This window comes from Oryza sativa, chromosome 1, assembly GCF_034140825.1.
Source record: "Oryza sativa Japonica Group chromosome 1, ASM3414082v1".
Lineage (NCBI taxonomy): Eukaryota > Viridiplantae > Streptophyta > Magnoliopsida > Poales > Poaceae > Oryza > Oryza sativa.
In genome coordinates, this window is record NC_089035.1 from 20,242,987 (window position 1) to 20,262,063 (window position 19,077).

At 43.3% G+C, this 19,077-nt stretch overlaps 1 protein-coding gene and 1 long non-coding RNA gene across 4 annotated transcripts; both read left to right on the forward strand.

Moving 5' to 3' along the window:
* The first annotated feature begins 7,143 nt into the window (after window positions 1–7,143).
* On the forward strand, window positions 7,144–11,626 carry LOC9272373 (uncharacterized). 3 transcript variants are annotated; one of them, XM_066311553.1, is made up of 7 exons: window positions 7,144–7,515; window positions 7,655–7,767; window positions 8,682–8,756; window positions 9,409–9,605; window positions 9,767–9,846; window positions 9,917–10,204; window positions 11,306–11,626. In XM_066311553.1, the coding sequence occupies exons 4-6, from the start codon at window positions 9,596–9,598 to the stop codon at window positions 10,202–10,204; spliced, it is 378 nt and encodes a 125-aa protein (XP_066167650.1). In that variant the 5' UTR covers window positions 7,144–7,515; window positions 7,655–7,767; window positions 8,682–8,756; window positions 9,409–9,595; the 3' UTR covers window positions 11,306–11,626. The 3 variants fall into 3 exon arrangements, with proteins under 3 accessions (XP_066167650.1, XP_015621411.1, XP_015621412.1); XM_015765925.2 differs by having other exon boundaries at window positions 9,409–9,846; window positions 10,920–11,626; XM_015765926.2 differs by having other exon boundaries at window positions 9,409–9,846.
* A 3,879-nt stretch (window positions 11,627–15,505) lies between these two features.
* Window positions 15,506–18,857, forward strand: LOC4326424 (uncharacterized). The gene is made up of 6 exons (XR_010738869.1): window positions 15,506–15,647; window positions 15,735–15,982; window positions 16,058–16,147; window positions 17,083–17,633; window positions 17,934–18,013; window positions 18,236–18,857. It is a non-coding gene; the product is annotated as an uncharacterized lncRNA (long non-coding RNA).
* The last annotated feature ends 220 nt before the right edge of the window (window positions 18,858–19,077 follow it).

The window sequence follows — 19,077 nt, forward strand, 5'->3', positions numbered from 1 at the left end:
TATTCAAAGTATAACATCGGTTTCTAACATCTCTAAATCTCTTAATATAATCAATGACAGATTCATTATACTTTTGCTTAACCGATGTCAAATCACATAACCTAAGCTCAGTTTCTCCAGTATAGAAATAATCATGAAATTGTTCTTCTAATTGAGCCCAAGTATGAATAGAATTTGCCGGTAAAAAAGTAAACCATGTGAAAGCATTACTGGATAAAGATAAAGAAAACAAGCGCAACTTAAAAGTATCACTATTAGCCTCACCACATTGCATCAAAAATTGACCTACATGCTCCCATGTGGTCTTACCATCCTCACCACTAAACTTGGCAAATTCGGGAACTCTATAATTTCAAGGAAACGGCACATTATCATAATAATCAGGATATGGCTTTTTGTAAGTTCTAGCACGATTCCTAGTTTCAATCCCGAATCTATTCCTAATAATATCACGAATTACATCCTCCATGTTATTAGGCCCTTGTTAACTTGGCGGTGGATTCGGTGGCCTAATAGGTTGTGTTTGTGGCGCAATATGATTATATTGGCCTTGTCTAATATCGGGAGGATATCCCCTAGAAACATCATTATAAGCATTAGGAATATGTGGGGGAACTTGGGGACTACTTGTAGCAGTAGATACAGGAGGATCAAATGTTTTAAAGTGATACAAATAACTAGTATTAGTCATCGGATCTATTCCCTGTATTGGAACAATTGCGTCGGTCTGACCGGCCCAGGGTCCGGTCTGACCGGCGTCATGATGTGCGGTCGGACCGGCTTGAGACCCGGTCTAACCGCCGGGGTAATACCCGGTCTGACTGGCCATCTGGCCGGTCGGACCGACGGCTGTGTCGCGGTTTGACCGGCCATTAGGCCCGGTCGGAACGGCCGTGAACGCCGTTCTGTCGGTTTTATTACCCGTTTGATCTATAGGAGGTTGATTAGCAGTGGTAGAGGCTTTATCCTTTAATGTGTAATCATCCATAAGAGAACCGAACTTAATCCTTAAAAACCCATCAAATTTATCCTTAAACATTACATCTAGCTGATCTTTAAAAGCAACCATTGATGAATCTATTGTAGATGCAATTTGTTGTTGGATAGATTGTGATACCTCATCATTGCTTACTACGTCGGGAGCGAGCTTGGGATGTGGCCCGGGCTTGATGATCACGCCTTGACGAGTCCTAGTGTTTGCTCTCATCAACGCCTCCCGTGTGAGCTCGTTGATGTACTCCTCCATAGCTTTACGATCTTCTCCTTCGAAGTCATCCAATGTGACCGGTATCACATTGGATGGCTCCACCTCCATCTTGGATGGCGGCTTCGTCATGGCGAAGTTGAAGTCGAGTTGACGATGAACGGATCTCCTCCCCAGCGGAGTCGCCAAAAATCGTGTTGGCAACTTTTTTGACAAGTTGACAAGCACGATCGCAGCACCTTAAGCCTTGCGGTGATCCTAGAGTCGCCAACCACCTCAATCTAGCAAAGAGCTAAACCTAGATGGGTTTTGATAACTAAACCAGCTAGCGGAGCCGATTTCTAGATAACTACCTGTCTCGTGGGCAAAACGGAAGGATTTCAGGACAAACCTACAAAGGGATGTCGCACTCTCGTAGCGGCGGCGGACGGTTTACGGCGCAAACCGACAAAGATGGACAAACTAAGAGAAAACTAAAAGCAATATGAAAAAACGATTCGATTGATTGATTGTAGATTGGTTTTTTACAATGAACCGGCCATGTCCCTTATATAGGGGTTGGTCTTGCCCTCTACAGGCCCTCCTCCATGTCCAACTCGGGGTAGAAACCAAAGGAAACCCAAAACATGCCTTCCCGAGTAAGGAAACCCCGAGACCCAACGAAACACAATCGGACTCGGTCCTGCCGGTCAGACCGGCCACACACCGCCGGTCTGACCGGCCCTCAACCGGCGGTCTGACCACCCAACACACGGCGGTCAGACCGGCCAACTCGGAGGAAACCGGTAGACTTCCAAATTTTGGCAATCCTTCCTATTTTAATCCTAGGTGCCAAATTTGGGTGTAAACACCATGCCTATAAATAGCATCCCCTAGTCGTCCTCTTCCGTTTGCATCAAGTTCCAAGCCGAGCCGTCGCCCATAGCGCCGCCGCCACGTTGCCTTAGCCGCCGCCGTCACCGGCGATCCTCCGGTCGCGTCGCGCCGCCGCTAGCGCCGTCGCCGTTGCCGTCCGTCGCTGCCGTCGGGTGCGCACAGAGGAGTACCTCGGCCGCCCCTTCGCCGTTGTCGCAAGCCACTGGAGCGCCGCCGCCGCCGCCGACCCGAGCCGAGCCGCCGTTGGACCTCGTCGCCGGCCGTCGTTCGTCGTCGTCCGTCATAGTTTCTTGCACCGGTGAGTTCGCGTCGTTGTCCTCTACGCGTAGGTGTCCTCGGATAGCTCAACCGAGCTCTCTAGTGCCGGTGGTCGCGTGGAGCCGTGCCATGGCCGGCGATGGCGTCAGCGATGACGTCATAAATCCCTTTTTCTTAGTTTCTTTATTAGCTGAAAATCGATTAAACTTCGGAAATTCATAACTAAATCATCGTAACTCCGATTCGAGTGGTTCAAGTTGCTAAATTCATCTAAAATTGAGATCTACATGTTAAAAATATCCACATGTACTGTTATGCTTGTTTTTGTACTGTTTTGTTGATTTTGTTCTTTTGCTTTAGTTTCCGACGTTCCGGAGGAGAGCGTTTACATTTAGGAAGGTTCTGAAGCGTTTGAGGAAACTCAAGGCAAGTCACACAGATCCCAAACAACCCTTTGAGCATGTTGAACCCGTTTAAAGCTAATGTTTTATTTCAAATTATGCATTATTTTTTAATGTCATCGGGTGGTGAGCCTTTCCCAATTAATTAATGGCCGAAGATGACTTTATTTTTCCTATGGGTTATAATTTGATTAGCTAGAACCTTATATATTGGTTTGGTTCAGCTAAATGTTATATGTATAATTGCTTAGCCATGCTTAGAAACATTAGCTCACTAATGGGATGAATCATACTACATTATTAATTATGGTTATATTTAATGGTAGCTCACGATGGTTAATCGTGTTATGATAATTAATTGATAATTAAAACCTGATTAAAGGTGGGTTGTGAGCATATGGTTTTGATGGTTGTGCTCATGACAATTAAGGACCGGTTCGCGAGCTACTGTTGTGAAACATTAACCGTGCCAACCACAAGCCAGCATGGGCAATAGCTTTACCTTTTGTATAGCATGATTCATTACGGGGTGCCAGACTGTGAAGCGGCGCGAAGTCCGTGGGGGTCGCTGGGGAGTCCATTGCCTCTGGTTTTGAGGGGGAGATTATGATCCAAGAACGGTGCACTGTGGTGAGTTGTGTTGTGTGAGAGGTATTGTCAGAATTCCTTTCCAAGGTATCGTGGTGGTACTGAGGCGCATGGTGACATGTTGTGGAGTTGTGTCTTGTGGGTACAGTGGCACATCTCTGGCCAGAGTAAAACTATTCGAATAGCCATGCCCGCGGTTATGGGTGAGTTTAACAATGTTTTTCGTGATTAGTCTCACACTACTCATTAATGGTAATACTGTGATAATTAATTTGACTCCTAGTTTGGAATGGTAAATTCCTGGTATGGAGGTTTGATTTGTACAACCGGGGTTGGTTGTTCAGATGAGGTTGGGCCTATGTGACACGGGTGTGTTGTATAGTGTTTATTTAATACTGATTAATTATTCAATTGTTTTATTATTCTCTAAAATGTTTATTAAATGTTGTTTATGCAAATGAGCTTTACTATGCCATCCTTTGTTATCCTGTGCACTTGCATATTTGCTGTGTGGCTTGTTGAGTATGTCATATGCTCATTCTTGCAATATTCATTCATCAGAGGAGGAGTATTTCAGTGAAGGTGATGATCTGGAGGATTAGGCTTTGTTCGGGTCAAGTTGCTTGTGGAGTGGAGTCGCCATAACTGTTCCGTTTTTGTTTTTTTTCCGCTGCGTAGAATTTTATTCTTTTGAGAGGAACTATCCACCTCTGTAATAATTTATTATTTTGCGAATATTAAACAGCTGTTTAATAGTACTCTATTATCAATTTGTTATTGTGTGCCTCGGCTGATTCCTGGACGAGGATTTAACACACATGTAAGCGTTTGGAATTTTAGATAGAAATTCCAGGCGTGACACTTGGATGGCTGGTCTCTGCTCGGAGAGCTTCTTCTACGGAGGGACAACACGAGGTTTGACACTCCGGAAGATAGATTTGAGATTCTCGCTGGAGTTTTCCGGCAGGTTGAAACCAGTCATACACTACCCTGTTTTTATGACACAAGTGAAAACAATCAAGGTTAGCCTGCAAAGGACGGTGACTCATGCAGAGGTGTGTGTGTGTGTGTGTGTGTGTATATATATATATATATATATATATATATATATATATATATATATATATATATATATATATATAGGACACTCATATGGGGCACCATGGTGCCCGGGCACCATGGTATCTAATGCACAAAATCACTCAAATTTTTCAAAATTTTTAAATTGTGAGTATATACCTAGTTATAATAATTTGATTCATACCTATACTTATCAACAAAACAACTCAAATTTAACTTTATTTCACAATCCATGATTACATACCTAACTAATTATTTGTATGGATGCTATATACCTAGAATCAAAATCTAACAAAAACAAGTTCAAATTCAGTTCAAACTTGCTTTAAACTAGTTAGTAAAGTAGTTAATGTTAATACCTAAGTAATTGAAAAAGTTTCATACTCATTTGAATTGGGTATATACTCAATTTCAACAATGGTGCCCGGGCACCATGGAGCACCAAACAAATTTACTATATATATATATATATATATATATATATATATATATATATATAGTTATTAGCTTGTAGTCTTCCTCATTATTAATCTTCCCCAGCAACGGCGTTAGAAATGCTTGTTGGTATTTCTTAACGATATTACTAGAAATATTTATTCCCAGCAATGGCGCTAGAAATGGTCCTGGTATATATTTATGGTTACATATGTTTATTACTAAGCAGAATACCGATGATATATAAAGAAGAGTATTTCATTAATTCGGAAAGTATTACAAAAGAGAGTACAAGAGCTGCTAGAGCCATACCGAAGCTCTTCCGAAGACTCCGAGGGACTCTGAATACTATTCTATTTCCACTCCTCTTAGCACTATACTACTAATACTAAAGTATGAGAGGAATTGAGCTTGCTTGAGTGTGTTGAGAGAGTGAATGAGCTCCTCCTTTTATAGGGTAGTTATAACGGTTGTAGGAACACGAAAAGTCGGTTTTGCCCTTGCAACCGTCATTGAGGAGTACTCTGGAGCGTCCACATGGAGGGCCGTCATGTCTGGGCGCCGCCAGGGTTCAGCCGAACCCGCTGGCCCAGCAGGCCTCCAGCTTCGGTACAGGCACTGACAGGTGGGTCCTTTAGGCGGTTGTGGCAGTTAAGGCGGTTTCCGGACGGTTACACCTGACATGTGGGCCCTCCTTATCCTCTAGCTTGCTTAGAAGTGAAGTATTCCTGCAACATGTTATTTTCTAAGTACAAGTGGAGATAGACATTATTTGGAAATGAAATGCATTGTAAGCATAGCTAATTCTCCATTATTTTAGTTAAATTGATGGTCGAACTTTGTCGGTAACGACCGTCAAGAGCCCCCGCCTCCGCCGCCACCCTCCCGTCTCCACCCCCAACACTAACCCCTCTACCCCAAGCCCCCGCCGCCTTCCCTCCTGGCTCCGGCGGCGATGGAATTCCCTCCCGGCTCCCGACTCAGGCCGTAGCCACCGCCGGAGCCCCCGCCCCCGCGCTAACCTATTAGGATTCACTGCCCCCGCCGCCATCACCGACCCAATTGCTGGCCTGCATCGCCCGCGGCAGCGCGCCTGCCGTTGCCGCCGGTCCTGCCGGTCACCCCCGGCCCTCCCTCTAGAGCCACCAGGACAGGAACCTCCAGAAATCCTATCCCCCTAACCCGGGCGGCGAGCGTCATCGGTAACCTCCAGCGGCAGTGGCTGTGAGAGAGCATGGGTCCACATGGCAGTGAAGGAGCGGAGGGGAGGAGGTGCTTTAGCGATTCGAAGATGTGACAGCTCGCAGAGCATTTCCACGGTGGTTAGTCAGATATAGCAGGGGCAGCAACTGGCTGGGAGCGAACAGGAGTGCAAAGCAAGCTAGCGCAGCCCACGGAGACGACTCCGCGTCGGACGTCTGATATTCCACTACCTACGTATGTAGCATGCAAAAAAAAATCAGTTAGTCCAATGTTTCAGTTAACTAATGAGTGAAACACCAGGTTTTATTGGGTGAAACCAAAAAATAGCAACTGAAACATTTAAAAAGTCTATGAAACATAATGAGAATAGTCTATGAAACATAATGAAAATACACGTTGAAACATATGGCTATCACATATGAAACAACCAATGTTAATGGATTAAAACATATGTTTTTCTTTCATCAAAATTTAATCATGCGATATCTTGTTGTAAAAAATTAATTACAAAGAATACAACAGTGTGATCGGATCGTAGATTGGATAATTAGTTTAAGAGAAAAATCGTTTTGAAACTAGCTAAAATGCATGCATGCATGAGGTTGAGAGAGAGAGAGAGGAGAGAGTAGTAACCGTTAGTTTTGTGAATTTTATGAAACACGCTTAAGACACATATTGAAACATGTCCCTATCACGTATGAAACAAAATGTGTGAATGGATTGAAACATATAATTATTTTTAATCGGAATATAATCATGCGCCATCTTGTTGTAAAGATTTAATTACAACGAATACAACAGTGTGATCGGATTGTAGATTAGATAAGTAATTTAAGAGAAAATTCATTTTGAATGTCGTTAAAGGTGCATGTTATATGATTTTAGATAGAGATATAACTTTGGATAGGTATATGTATGTCAGAGGTGCCTGTCCGATTTTTCTGCTTGCTTCGAATGTTCGAGGAGAAGCATTTTCCGCAGCCCACCCCAAGCAGAGGCCCCGCTCCTCACTGGCCCACTGCCCCCGGCCGGCCCGGCCCAACGGCTAGCTGTGGCCCCGCCGTATAAATACGCCGGTCGCCGGTCGCCTCAAACCCTAGCAGCCTCGCTCTCGCCTCCCTCGTCTCCTCGACGCGATGCCGCCTTCGCCCTCTCTCAAACCCTAGCCTCCGCCTCCGCCTTTCCCTCCCCTCCCCGTCGCGGGCGCCTCCGCCGCCGCGTCCCCCGTCCCCGTCCCCATCCCCATCCTCCGTCCGCTAGCGCCGCCGCTCCGTCCTTCCCATCCAGATCGCGCCACCCCGTCCGCCCGCGCGTCGTACGCCTCCACCAGCTGCCGGTCCTCCGCCTCCCGGTCAAGATCCGGCACCGCGCCGCTTTCCTCCGTCGCCGCCATCCTCCGTCGCCTCCGCCTCCCGTTCGAGATCTGCAGCCCCTTCTCTGCACGTCGGTTTCTGCGCTGCCGCCAAGAAGGTCCTCCTCCTCCTCCTCTCTTAACACCTAGGGTTTCGGTATGGAAGTTGTTGTGTAGATAATTGGTGTTGAAATCTTGTAATTCCAGATGAGATGTATATTCTTGCAATGTTTTCTTATTTACATGTACTGGCTGCAGGTTTCAATTTTGGTAGGAACACCATCTCAAGTGCTTATTTAGCAGATATTTGCTTGTGGCGAGACAGAAATTGGCCCTGTTTGTGCAACTAATTCCTTTCTTCTGTAACCAAGGTTTGTTTTCTTTGCTACAGGCATTGCTATTCCTGTTCTTGGTTTCGGTGCAGCGGATTAGATTGGTCTGCTAACATCTGAGTGAAACAAATCTTGATCACATGTTGAAATTGTTAATCCAGCTAGGGATTGTTTATTAGTTTGCCGATTCACAGTACAAACTTGGAAAGAGCTATTGGGATTAGATTAGACATTGAATATAATGTATAAGCTTGTATCTCTTGATCATAGGATTCTCTTAAATAAGAAGTATGTGCAGAGGAACGAATATAGTTTCAAGGCTTTGTTATTCTTGCTAGTCTATCTTTGTATCAATTTTTCCACTTTCTGTTTTATTAGTCCCTATTTGTATCAAAAAGTCTTCTTTTCCACTTTCAGTTTTACTACTGACACTGAAATGATTTTTTTTAACGAATATCATGTTTTAGATTATTAGTTCTTTGTGATGATTATTATAAGAAGTTAACTGTAACTCATATTGAATTTTAGAAATTTGTAATAGAGAAAATTCTGGGCATATCATGATTTGTACTCCTACAACTTGTAATATGATAAGTTGTATATATCTTGGATTTTAAATAAACACACATATAATCTGAAACTGTGTTGGTCTAACTAGCTGCTCTTCTGTTTGAGATTAACCGAAAGCTGGTGGCCATCATTTGCAAAGCTGTTGGCTATGTGTTGATCTGAATTTAAGGATACAAGGATCTGATTTGAGTGCTAAATATACATTTTTTTCATGCCACTTAGGTAGATGGCTCATTGTGTTTTGATTTGTGGTTGTTCGTGTGGATGTATTACCTGTGAAATTCTTGATTAGAAATCTGTACTTTTTTTTAACTAACAGTTCAGTTATCTGATTGTACCAGCTTACCAGTTTTTTCTTTATTAAATTATTGCAAACTTTACAGACAGTTCGCATTTGGCAAGAGAGCGAGGGTGGAAAATATAATTGCATCCACACATTGAAAGATCATACTGCTGAGGTTAGTATTCATATGATCTCACTTCTATATTGATCTTTATTTCATTTCATTACTGGTGAACATCTGCAGCAACTGAAGAGCAAATTGCATTGAAGCTCATCTGTGTGCACCAAGCCTTGAAATAAATTTGCTATCTATTTTTTTGCTGAAAAATAGTATAGAAGTTTATAGTTGTGCACTTGTGCTAGAAGTAGGATGTTGAATTGTGATGAACTAACTGCGGCAATCTGCAGATACCTGATCAGTAGTAGGTACTAGGTAGAAGAATGTACCTTTATATCCTCCGGCTCCCATTTTGTTGCATGCATGATTCCTGGCCTATTTCAGTGTTCTAGCAAGTAGCATGACAGGGATAGGATAGGCACTTCATATGCTATTCTAAAATGTATACATCTGAACTATACGGTAGTATATTATCTTGGCAACATTTTTTGTTGTGCTGTGCTGTACAAATTCTTTCAAGTTTCCTGTGTTGTAGTCATGCCCAAGACACTTTTTGAGGCATAGCTGTTAGAGACCAAATGGAAGCTGAATTGGATTAGTCTGTCCAAATGGAAGCTGAATTGGATTAGTCTGTCTTCTACTGGTCTTTAGCTGCTATAAATCAGTAAAATTAAATAATAAATTAGTCTGTTTTCTACTTGTCTTACAGGATATTCCGCCATTCGCCACCATGGCTAACATCAGAACCGTCTCCAGCCTCGGGGAGGTCAACGGTGCCCTGCAAGAGATGGGTATCAATACGATTGATCAAGCTCATCAAGTTCAATTTCGTTTACACAAGCAAACATCCCTTAAAGAAGCAACAGAAATAAAGATGATGATCCAAACTGGAAGGCATGGATTCAGGTTGGTTAACCCTGAGCTTTTAGATTGTAAGTTTGATGCCAGGGTTAAGCTAGAGGAGTGGTACAATACCATGCTCGACGCATGCATGGCACAGTGTGATCATGAGCTGTTCTCGCTTGAAGCTAGCATTGCGGAGCTAAAGGATCTCATGCTTTCCACAGACGATCAGATTCCACATATTGGACCTGAAGTTCACCACAGGAACCGTGGAGTGCAACAAATGCTCTACCCAAACCCTCCAGTATGTTTATTTTTGTTCTTTTTTTTATGGTGAATTTCTCATTTTTTCTGAATACATTTTTTTTTCTCAGTTCCCGATCGATCCTGATTATGAGTTTGGTACTCCGCAACAACGAGTCCCATATCAAGCGGCATACACTACAGATGCAGAGAGAAATGACGCAGTTTCTCGTGACAAGCGTGCTCAGAGGGCGGTTTGGAATACTAATCTCCGTCTTCTAGAGGTGAAGAAATCCGCCCTGGAGAAGAAGAAGACTGAGCTGGAGAGACGTCTGAAGGCGGAGTTCAAGAAAGTGAATGAGCAGCAATCTGACTTGGGGGTTGGATATGCGAACTACCAGTCTCCTTACCAGGCATAAGTAAGTTGTGCTAAAACTGTGCATACAGCTTGTTGACACTGTGCAGTAGTAATTTTTTTTTTGCTTTTTTGCTGTTTATTTGGGTTCTTACTGGTGTTTATGTGTTCCAAATTCAAGCGAGTTGCCATTATTTGTATAATTTGCCTGCTGATTTAACAAGTTTCTTATATAGAGTTTAAACATTTGTATAATCACCTTGGTTTTTAGTTCTTTTTCCTTCCCCTTTGGTGGTTCCAATGGTGCAGTGTCTTTTTCCTGTGCCAATCTTTGAGTTACCAACGACTAAGACTGTCGTTTTCATGAAAACAAAGCTGTTGTAGGCTGACAGTGTACCTGGACATAATGCCCACACAGTATTGGACTGATTGTTCTGTTATCAGTAACACTATGGATTACATGTCCACCAATGACTGTACCTGCCACAAACTGCTCTATCTTGGCCCCGAACTAATGATCATGTTGCTCTTTATTTATTGTTATTGCTATCCTTTGTCTATAGTCTACGTTCGTCTCTATATGCTTCCACCTTTTGAAACTGATCAATCATTTAAATTTTCTCCATGCTCCATTCAGTAAATGTGGGCATGGTTCATGGTAGTGCAGTTCTTTTATTATAGTCAAAATGGAACATTTCTGGGATGTGAGATACTCTGTTTCGATCATTATTAGATGCCTACAACCCATGTAATTTTTTCTTTTTTCTTTACCTTTGTAGTTTCCAAGGTGCCAATTATGTTTCTTTACCTCTGGAATCTACAGTCACGAAAATGCAGCAGTGGTAGGCTGTCAATGTACTGGACCAACTATCCTGATAACATCAGGGACTGTACCTACCACCAAGCAACTAATCATGTAGTTTCTGACAGAGGATAGCATCTTTTCAGTGTTTGTAAATTTTGTATTCCTTCTGCTGTATAATTTCAAGATATAATCTGCTGTGTTATATTGAGACATGTCGACATCTTTGCTGCTTTGTGACATTTGAAATAAGATTAGTTTATATGTCACTTTCTGCATTTCTGTACGTTGCATTACCATTTCATAATGGATTACCATTGTGACACTGTTGCTATGCAACTTTCAACCATACTTTGTATCCAGAGAGGAGCATCCGTGGTGCTGAGGTTGGTCAGGTTGCACAGACGAAGATGGTGGTGGCATGCCATTGCCGGGCGCTCATGGAACCTGTGGGGCATGTGGCATGCCATTGCCGGGCGCTCATGGAACCTGTGGGGCAAACATGCCCCATCAAGCCACTAGCTAGTGTCATGCTTGCTACCCAACCATTGCAATATGGTGTTGGCTATAATTCTTCTTGTCACATCCCACAAGTTTGGATGATAAATAAAACTTGGGAAATGATGTACGAACTAAAATGAACAAGTACTTTTGCTTATAATTTTAAACTTGTATGTTTGTGCATATTGAATTGTTGTGCATGTGCATTGTAGGGACATATGCATACTTAATATAACCTAATGAGCATAAGAAAAATGGTTAAAGCAACTTAAATATCTAGGAAAAATTAATGTTAACTCCTCACTGATCATACAAACCAAAATAAAATTTATGTTAACTCCTTACTGATCATACAAACCAAAATTGAATTTTAGTTTGATTTGCTAGCTCTCTAGATGGATCAAACAACACTCTAAACTCACTAAATCCTGAATCTGGACAGATTCTCTGGAGCACACTTTAGCACCTTATAGTAACTAGCAATCGCCGCCCGAATCAATTGAAGTCCAATATGTTCAAGGAATAATATGTATCTATATTCACCTACAGCATTGGTTCATGTTTTCATCTATATCCTATAAACGACCCTTATAAAAAAAAAATGGAACACACAAAAAAATAGTGTCTAGGCTAAAGGAGGAAATCAAAAGTATAGGAAGTTTGAATAAATAGAAAAAAAAAGCAAATTACATGTCAATTACAATGAGTTTACAGAGGACCATTGGATGCTACAAACAGAAGACCATGCCAACTGGTGGTTCTATTAAATGCATGCAAAGCTAAAATGAATAGATAGAAAATGACCTTTTTTTCAAGTGTAGCATGCAGATGCCCTAGTCAACAATCCTCCGTATATGCGGTTAGTGACATCAGTACACCTTAAAAAAAAGTATACTACCTCCGTCCTAAAATATATTGCAATTTTGAGCTGTGTACCTAAACATTCCATTCAAGATATAGGGCTAGAAGTTATTACATTTTGGGACAAAGGTAGTAGAAAGTTTTAATAACGTTAGTACAGCTAAAATAGTATAGTATCAACCATTTATATATAGAGAGATAATATTTTCAGCCTGGCATCACAGTTCTAAACACATGAAACCAATTTTTCTCCCAGAAGTTCTATCTATTTTCGAAGCAGAGGTAGTACAAAGTGCTAGTACCACATGGCAAAGTTTATGAGCAAAAGCATGCATGATCACTTAACCAAAGTATGGATGCAATAACATAAGCCTTATAGTTCTACATTGCATACTTCTTCAGGTAGGTCCCATTTTTTTCTTCTCTGGCCCTTTTGTAAGTAGTTGGCAAAATATAAAATGTGGAAACAATGAGCTTTGTAGAGCACAGCAGCAGCAGGTTACACTATAGTTTGACGAAACAGATCGGCTCCACAACTTTTAGGATTTAAAAGTGTGGTTTCACAATTAATGAAAAAAACATGTGTAAAAAAGACCGGTGAACTAAACAGTGAAATAATCTCTCTCTGAGCATAGACATGTAAAAGCAAACCAACTGAAAGACAGTATATTAAAAGATTGACTAGTGATATTGCTTTACCTTTGGATCGTAACGGTTAGGACATGTCTAGGAAAACATTCCCATTGAACCAGTTGATGCACAAACTAAATTGAAATGTACCTTCAAAAGAAATTTGTGTCTGTTTCAGATATGAACAGGAAATCATCTTTCCATGATGGACCCAATCCATCCATTTCTTTTTGCGGCCTAATAAAAAAAGAAAATAGAGGCATGTCATGAAGCATGAATAAATAAAGGTCATTCTAGAGACTGATAATGTTTTCATCACTCAAAAATGGAATCATTAAGGAAAATGATTGAGTCCAAGACATATCCTAACAGCGTGTATAGTCATAATCGACTGATAACATTCCTTTGGCGCCCTTCGTGTTTTGTACAGAAATATGGCATGAAGGATTGGCTCTAATCTCTCTAAATTTTGCTAAGATATTCTATATAAAATCTAAAAGAATATGATGCTTTACTACTTAAATAAATGAGCATTCTCTTTTGTACAGAGAAATTCCTTTCACCATCTAGGCATTTATATAGTTGGAACAAAAAACCTGAGCAGAAAAAATGGTGGACAGAATGAAAGACTTCACTGAGTTAAATGCTGCTACCATATATTAGATGATCATACATGAACATTGATGTGAAGCTGAAGCATGCATGCAGTATATGCACTTCAAGCATATGCAAACAACACATCAATATCAATCGAGAAGATAAGATTACAGAATGAAAGAACTGTACAAAGGTAATGGCAAATAACCGTACAGATTTCTTTGGAGCTAACATAAATATTTATGCATGGAAATTTTAGGAAATATAGTAGATGAACAAAAATAAACCATATGGAAATTGGTGTGGAGCATACCTGTAATGAATGTGCTTCGAGCATATAGCATACATCACTGAAAATGAGGAACACAGTACAGCAGCATATGAAAAACTCTTTTGATGTACATTCAAGAGGTAAGCCATGTGTACTTGCAGCTTCCAAAACTGTCTGAATATGAAAATACACCCTGCAGCACAAATGGGAACAAATAAACCTATCAACATTATCGTTTTGCCCCCCATAGCTGTATATGCAATTCCTGACTGAATAAATAATCGTAGCATATAGAAATTTTAGTAGCAGTGTGCATTGCTTCAAGCTAAAAAAGTTTGATCACACATGACAGTGTTGAGGTACATGCAGAGGGAGTTTTTTTTCTACATAACATACACACTGTAACTAAATCAAGCCTCACACGTTAGAAGCAAATCAAAGCTGTAATCATCAAGAACTAATGTCCAATCACTATCTTCGTTCTCATGGCACTGAGGTAGAACAACAAAGGAAAAGAGAGAGAACGAACGACCAGGCAGGCAGGCAACCATCGTCGCTGAGCCACGGTTGCCTTCGTCACGGTCGTGGCCGAGCCTACGCTCTCCCTTCCCTTCTCATGGCACTGAGCGAGGTGCTCATGGAGAGGGAGAGGAGAAGAGGGTGTGGCGGCGGCCGGCTGACTCCGTCCGGCCGGCGACCGGATCCACTGGAGGGGGAGGCCAAGGCTGATGAATCAAATGGTCGGAGAGGGCGAGGGAGGCAGTGGCGTGGCAGGGATGAAAGAGGAGAAAGGGCGGCAGCGGCGGCTCTCGTTCCTCTCTAGGGTGCTGGATCCGCCGGCGAGGAGAATGGGGTCACCGGATCCGGCGGCCCTAGCCTCCTCACTGGGAGATCCGGCGGGGAGGGAGCGGCGACGGCATCACGGCGAGATGGCTAGTTGAGAGAGTGGAGGCGGTGATGGCGGCACGGCAAGATGGCTGAGGGAGTGGAGGAGGAGGGAGTTGCGGCGGCGACGACGCACGCGGGGAAGGAGGAGGGCGAGGATGCGGCGCGATGGGGGAGGAGGGTGAGGCTGCGCGCATGGGAGAGGAGAGGACGGGCGGCTAGGGTTTAGACGGGTTGGCGAAATCCACACCGTCCGTTAGAGATCGAACAATCCCACGGGTATGGAAGGGCCGCCAAAGGAGGGAACGTGGACGGCCAGATCGAGCCTATCTCAAGATCGGACGGTGGACATAGCAAGGACCGGCGCGTAATTAATCAAAAGCATGGGGTTTATTTTGCAAAAGACAGCTGAGGTGGCACGCTAATCTTCAGCCATTCCCACGGCGTTTAAGTAATATAATATTCGGTCATTAACTTTTAAGCCGAAGGGTTTGAACCAGACTTTAGATCAAACTTTCCTTTACAACTTTGCCATTGGTCTCTAGGTCAAAAACTGCCTGGAAATATTTTTAATCCGAGGCTAAAGATGGAAATACACCACAGTTCCCAGACTTCACCAAATCCTAGATCTACTCCTCTTCCTCACCTATCACACTGCCATGTGGGCCATTGAGGCTTGTGGGACCCCTTTGCTAGACTCGCAAACATCTCCACACGGGCCCACGGCCCAGGACTCGCGCGCCACGCGCGTGCGCACGCGTCGGACGCCGGGAGAGCGAGCTCCACGCCTCCATCTCCGCCGGCGACGCTTATAACCCATCTTACTCGACCAACTCTGATCCTCCTCTCGCCCTTGTCTCGTTTCGCGGAGGAACCGAGGAAACTCGCCTCGGGTTCGCCGGGAACGGAGGCGTCAACCTCGACGCCGGCGAGAGAAGCCGACGACGCATTTGCTAACCTGTGAGCACCATTCCCGTCCAATGTGCGTTCCATTGTCTACTCTCTATACCCTTTCTAACGCCACAAAGATTGATCCATTTGGTGCAGCCGATCGCCGAGAACGCGACCGCGTCAACTCGGTGTGTCGCCACGCCCTGAACGCCGCCGCATCATCTTCACAACGTCGCCCGCCATCCACAGTCCACCATCGGTCGAGCCGCCTCGCCATCGTCTTCGCCAACGCCCAAGGACCAGGATACCCGAAGGAATCGAGCCACATTGGATCTCAGGAGGAGAATGCCATCTTCTTCCCCGATTCCGGCCGCCGTCGCCATTTCTCTCTCTCTCACTCTCTGGTGAGCTTCGGCGCATCCTTTTTCACCTAAAGCTACTTCGTGCCAATGTGAATCGATGCATGCCCCTTTTCTTAGCAGATCAAGGCCGGAGAACGCCGTCGACGACGACCGCTGCCGAAGCCGCTCTCCATCGCCAAGACCTCGCCAAGCCAGAGCAGCCGCTCGGTGAGCACCCTAGAGACCCTTAAAGCCCCCTGCGACAACATGCAAGTGTAGATCGGGACTCTAAAGTGACATGCATGTGTAGGCCGAAGGCATCCACCGCCTCTAACACCCTAACAGCCACTGTAGTGCATCATAGATTGCAAGAAGGCCACCGATAGAATCGCAACGATGTCCTCGACATTTTTCTTTTTGGGAGCAAGGGCTGCTTTGCCGCCGTTCGCCGCCGGCGAAGCCGGGAAGCTCGCGGCCGAGCCGGTGCTCTGCTCTGTTTAGAGCAGGGGCTAGTTTTAGCAAGAGTTTAAAAAGTGCAAGGGTGTATTAGCAAGAACGCAAACACTGACATATGGGACCATGGAATGATTAGTAAATAACATAAAATTGAAGGTTTCTTTTGAAAGAAAACATACAACACTTGTTTGGACTGCGGGATCTATTTCCCGGAATTCCAGAGTTCTTAGCGCAAATTACCAGTCAATGACAGGTGGGACCGAGGAAGAAAATGATTTGAAAAGAAATAGGGGAAGTGAAAAACTGATTTCAGTGCAACTATAAAATGCTGAAACTTTGGAAATTCATAGTTAAATTCATTCTAACTCCAAAAATTGCAAACTAAAATTTGTTAGATTCACATTTTCTTTCACAGCACTGTAAAAATGTCAAACTTAACAGAAACATGAAAGTTTATACCATTAAAAATTCGAGACACATATAGGCTTTAATTAAGCAGAACGACACTTCGAAAATTCATAACATTCAAATAAAAATTGGTAAAATGGAGATTCTTTTACTAAATGTCAATTCAACACAGAACACATTTCTATACTATATCTATATCTATACTAATCTAAAAGGAGGAGTTCACCCCTAACAATCATACATGCTAAATCATTCCATCTCATCTCATCCGTCCATCCGCCATCTCATCTAATCATTAGATCTTTTTCTTTTCATCCCACGGCTCCAAATGATCCTACGATGAACTCACCTAATCCCTGGTGAGCGGAAGCACTCCATCGCACTATCCCCACCACCGCGAAATCTGCGCCGCGGTAATCCCCGCCCTGGACGCTGAACGCGGAACGCCTCCTCGCATGGGGCTGCACAGAATCCTCCCGCCGGCCACCGCGCAAACACCACAGCTGCATCGCCAACCACTATTTCCTCCCCCAAATCGTGTCCCTGGCTTCACACCGCGCCCACACATTCCGCCATCGCCATTTCCTCCGTCCTAGGGCGAAGGAGAGCTCGCGACTCGCGGGAGGCGTCCTCCGCTCCACTACGCCCCGGTTGCCGCCACCTCCGCGTTACTAGGGGTGAGTAACTCACCGAAGTTCTCCCTAAGCATTGGAGGGCCTGCAACCAACGTCGACGCCCTGTCCACATGGCCACAACGCCGCAGCCAGACTGACCAATCAAGCATCCCCTGGGCCGTTGCCATCGCAGGTCGAGCAGTCATGCACCACCGCTGCCTCCGCGAGAAGATCAGGTGATTTTTCTCACTGCTACTGAAACTGAATATTTTATTTGTAAACAATAAAGTGATAAATTGTTCGTCATGCTAATTTGGAATGCTAGCTCCCTTTCCATTGGTCCTTCTGTCGATATTGAAGTGTTGTCGATTTATGAGGAGATGTGACATTGTATATAGATTGTTGTCCATTAGTTTTGTTGATTTAGAAGTTGGATCTGGCTGCAGGAGTGCATGAGAATTGCTATGGTCCTTGGGTGGGTCATCATGGTGGTAAACACATATAGATTGATTCTTCTTTTCCCTTTCTTTATGCAGTAATTGCTAATTTTGTCTTGAAGCTTTTGGTGTGCTGGGACCCGTGAATGACTATATTTTCTTTTAACATTCTAAAGCAGGTAAAGTTAACTTTTATCTCTCTGTCAAATCATGTCATTAACAATTTATTTGTTTTATCTCAACCCCTTTTGTAGATGTATGACAATGAGAAAAGTTTTAATTTGACGCATAGTCAATGAGTTGGACTTTTTTTCTATTCTAAATTGATTGGAAAACTCAACATATTACAATTTTACGTCAATGGGGAAAACATGGATTGTTAATTTTGTTGATATGTGTAGGCTCAAGAGTGCTATGAGATCACTATGGAGTATTAAGGGAGTCATGAGCTTGATGAACTTGGTAATATGTTGACAAGCTGAGAGAATGACGGCTCCACTGTGATGGCCAAAGCTTTCTCCCCTGTGCTTAATTTGGCTAACTTGGCTGAGGAGGTCCAGATTGCATACTGGAGGAGAATAAATCTCAAGAAAGGTGACTATGCTGATGAGAACTCCGCACCGACAGAATCTTGAGATTGAAGAAACATTTAGGCCTTATTCGTTTTGAAGGATTCCTAAAGGAAATCTCAATTCCTTTGGAATAAGCACTATTCATGCATTCGGTTTGTAGGATTCAAAAGAAAATTTTCCATAGGAACACTATGCCAATCCTCCAAAAATCCTCCAAAATGTACTAATTCTATAGGAATGAAAACATCCACTCTATCCTCTTTTATTTAGCTCAGTGTAGGAAAAATTCCTGTGTTCCAATCCTTTGTTTCGCACGTGCATTCCTATATTATTCCTACGTTTTTCCTATTCCTGTGATTTGAAAATCCTGTGAACCGAATAAGCCCTTAAGAGGTTTGCTGTTGACCTGAAGAAATCACCAGTAGAGGTCTTTGATGCCCTTAATTGTTAATCCTGTTGACCTGTTTTTGGCTGCAAATCCAACATATATATTCAGTGAGATGGTCCCTGCTTGAAAAACACTCAATGTGTGTTAAAAACAACTTTGATATCAAACATCCTATGATTTCTTATTGGAGAATTGTTCAGTTTGATGGCTTTCATAGCAGCTGAGGAGATGAGCCCAACGGCGAAGCTTGGGGACACCATGTTGCAGCTTGTGCAGCCCCATA

What these genes read in the sequence shown, in the direction of transcription:
- LOC9272373 (XM_015765925.2), top strand. Translation starts at nt 9,430, where the DNA reads ATGGCTAACATCAGAACCGTCTCCAGCCTCGGGGAGGTCAACGGTGCC. An exon ending in TGCTCTACCCAAACCCTCCA is followed by an intron (nt 9,847 to 9,916) that starts GTATGTTTATTT and finishes TTTTTTTCTCAG; the next exon opens with TTCCCGATCGATCCTGATTA.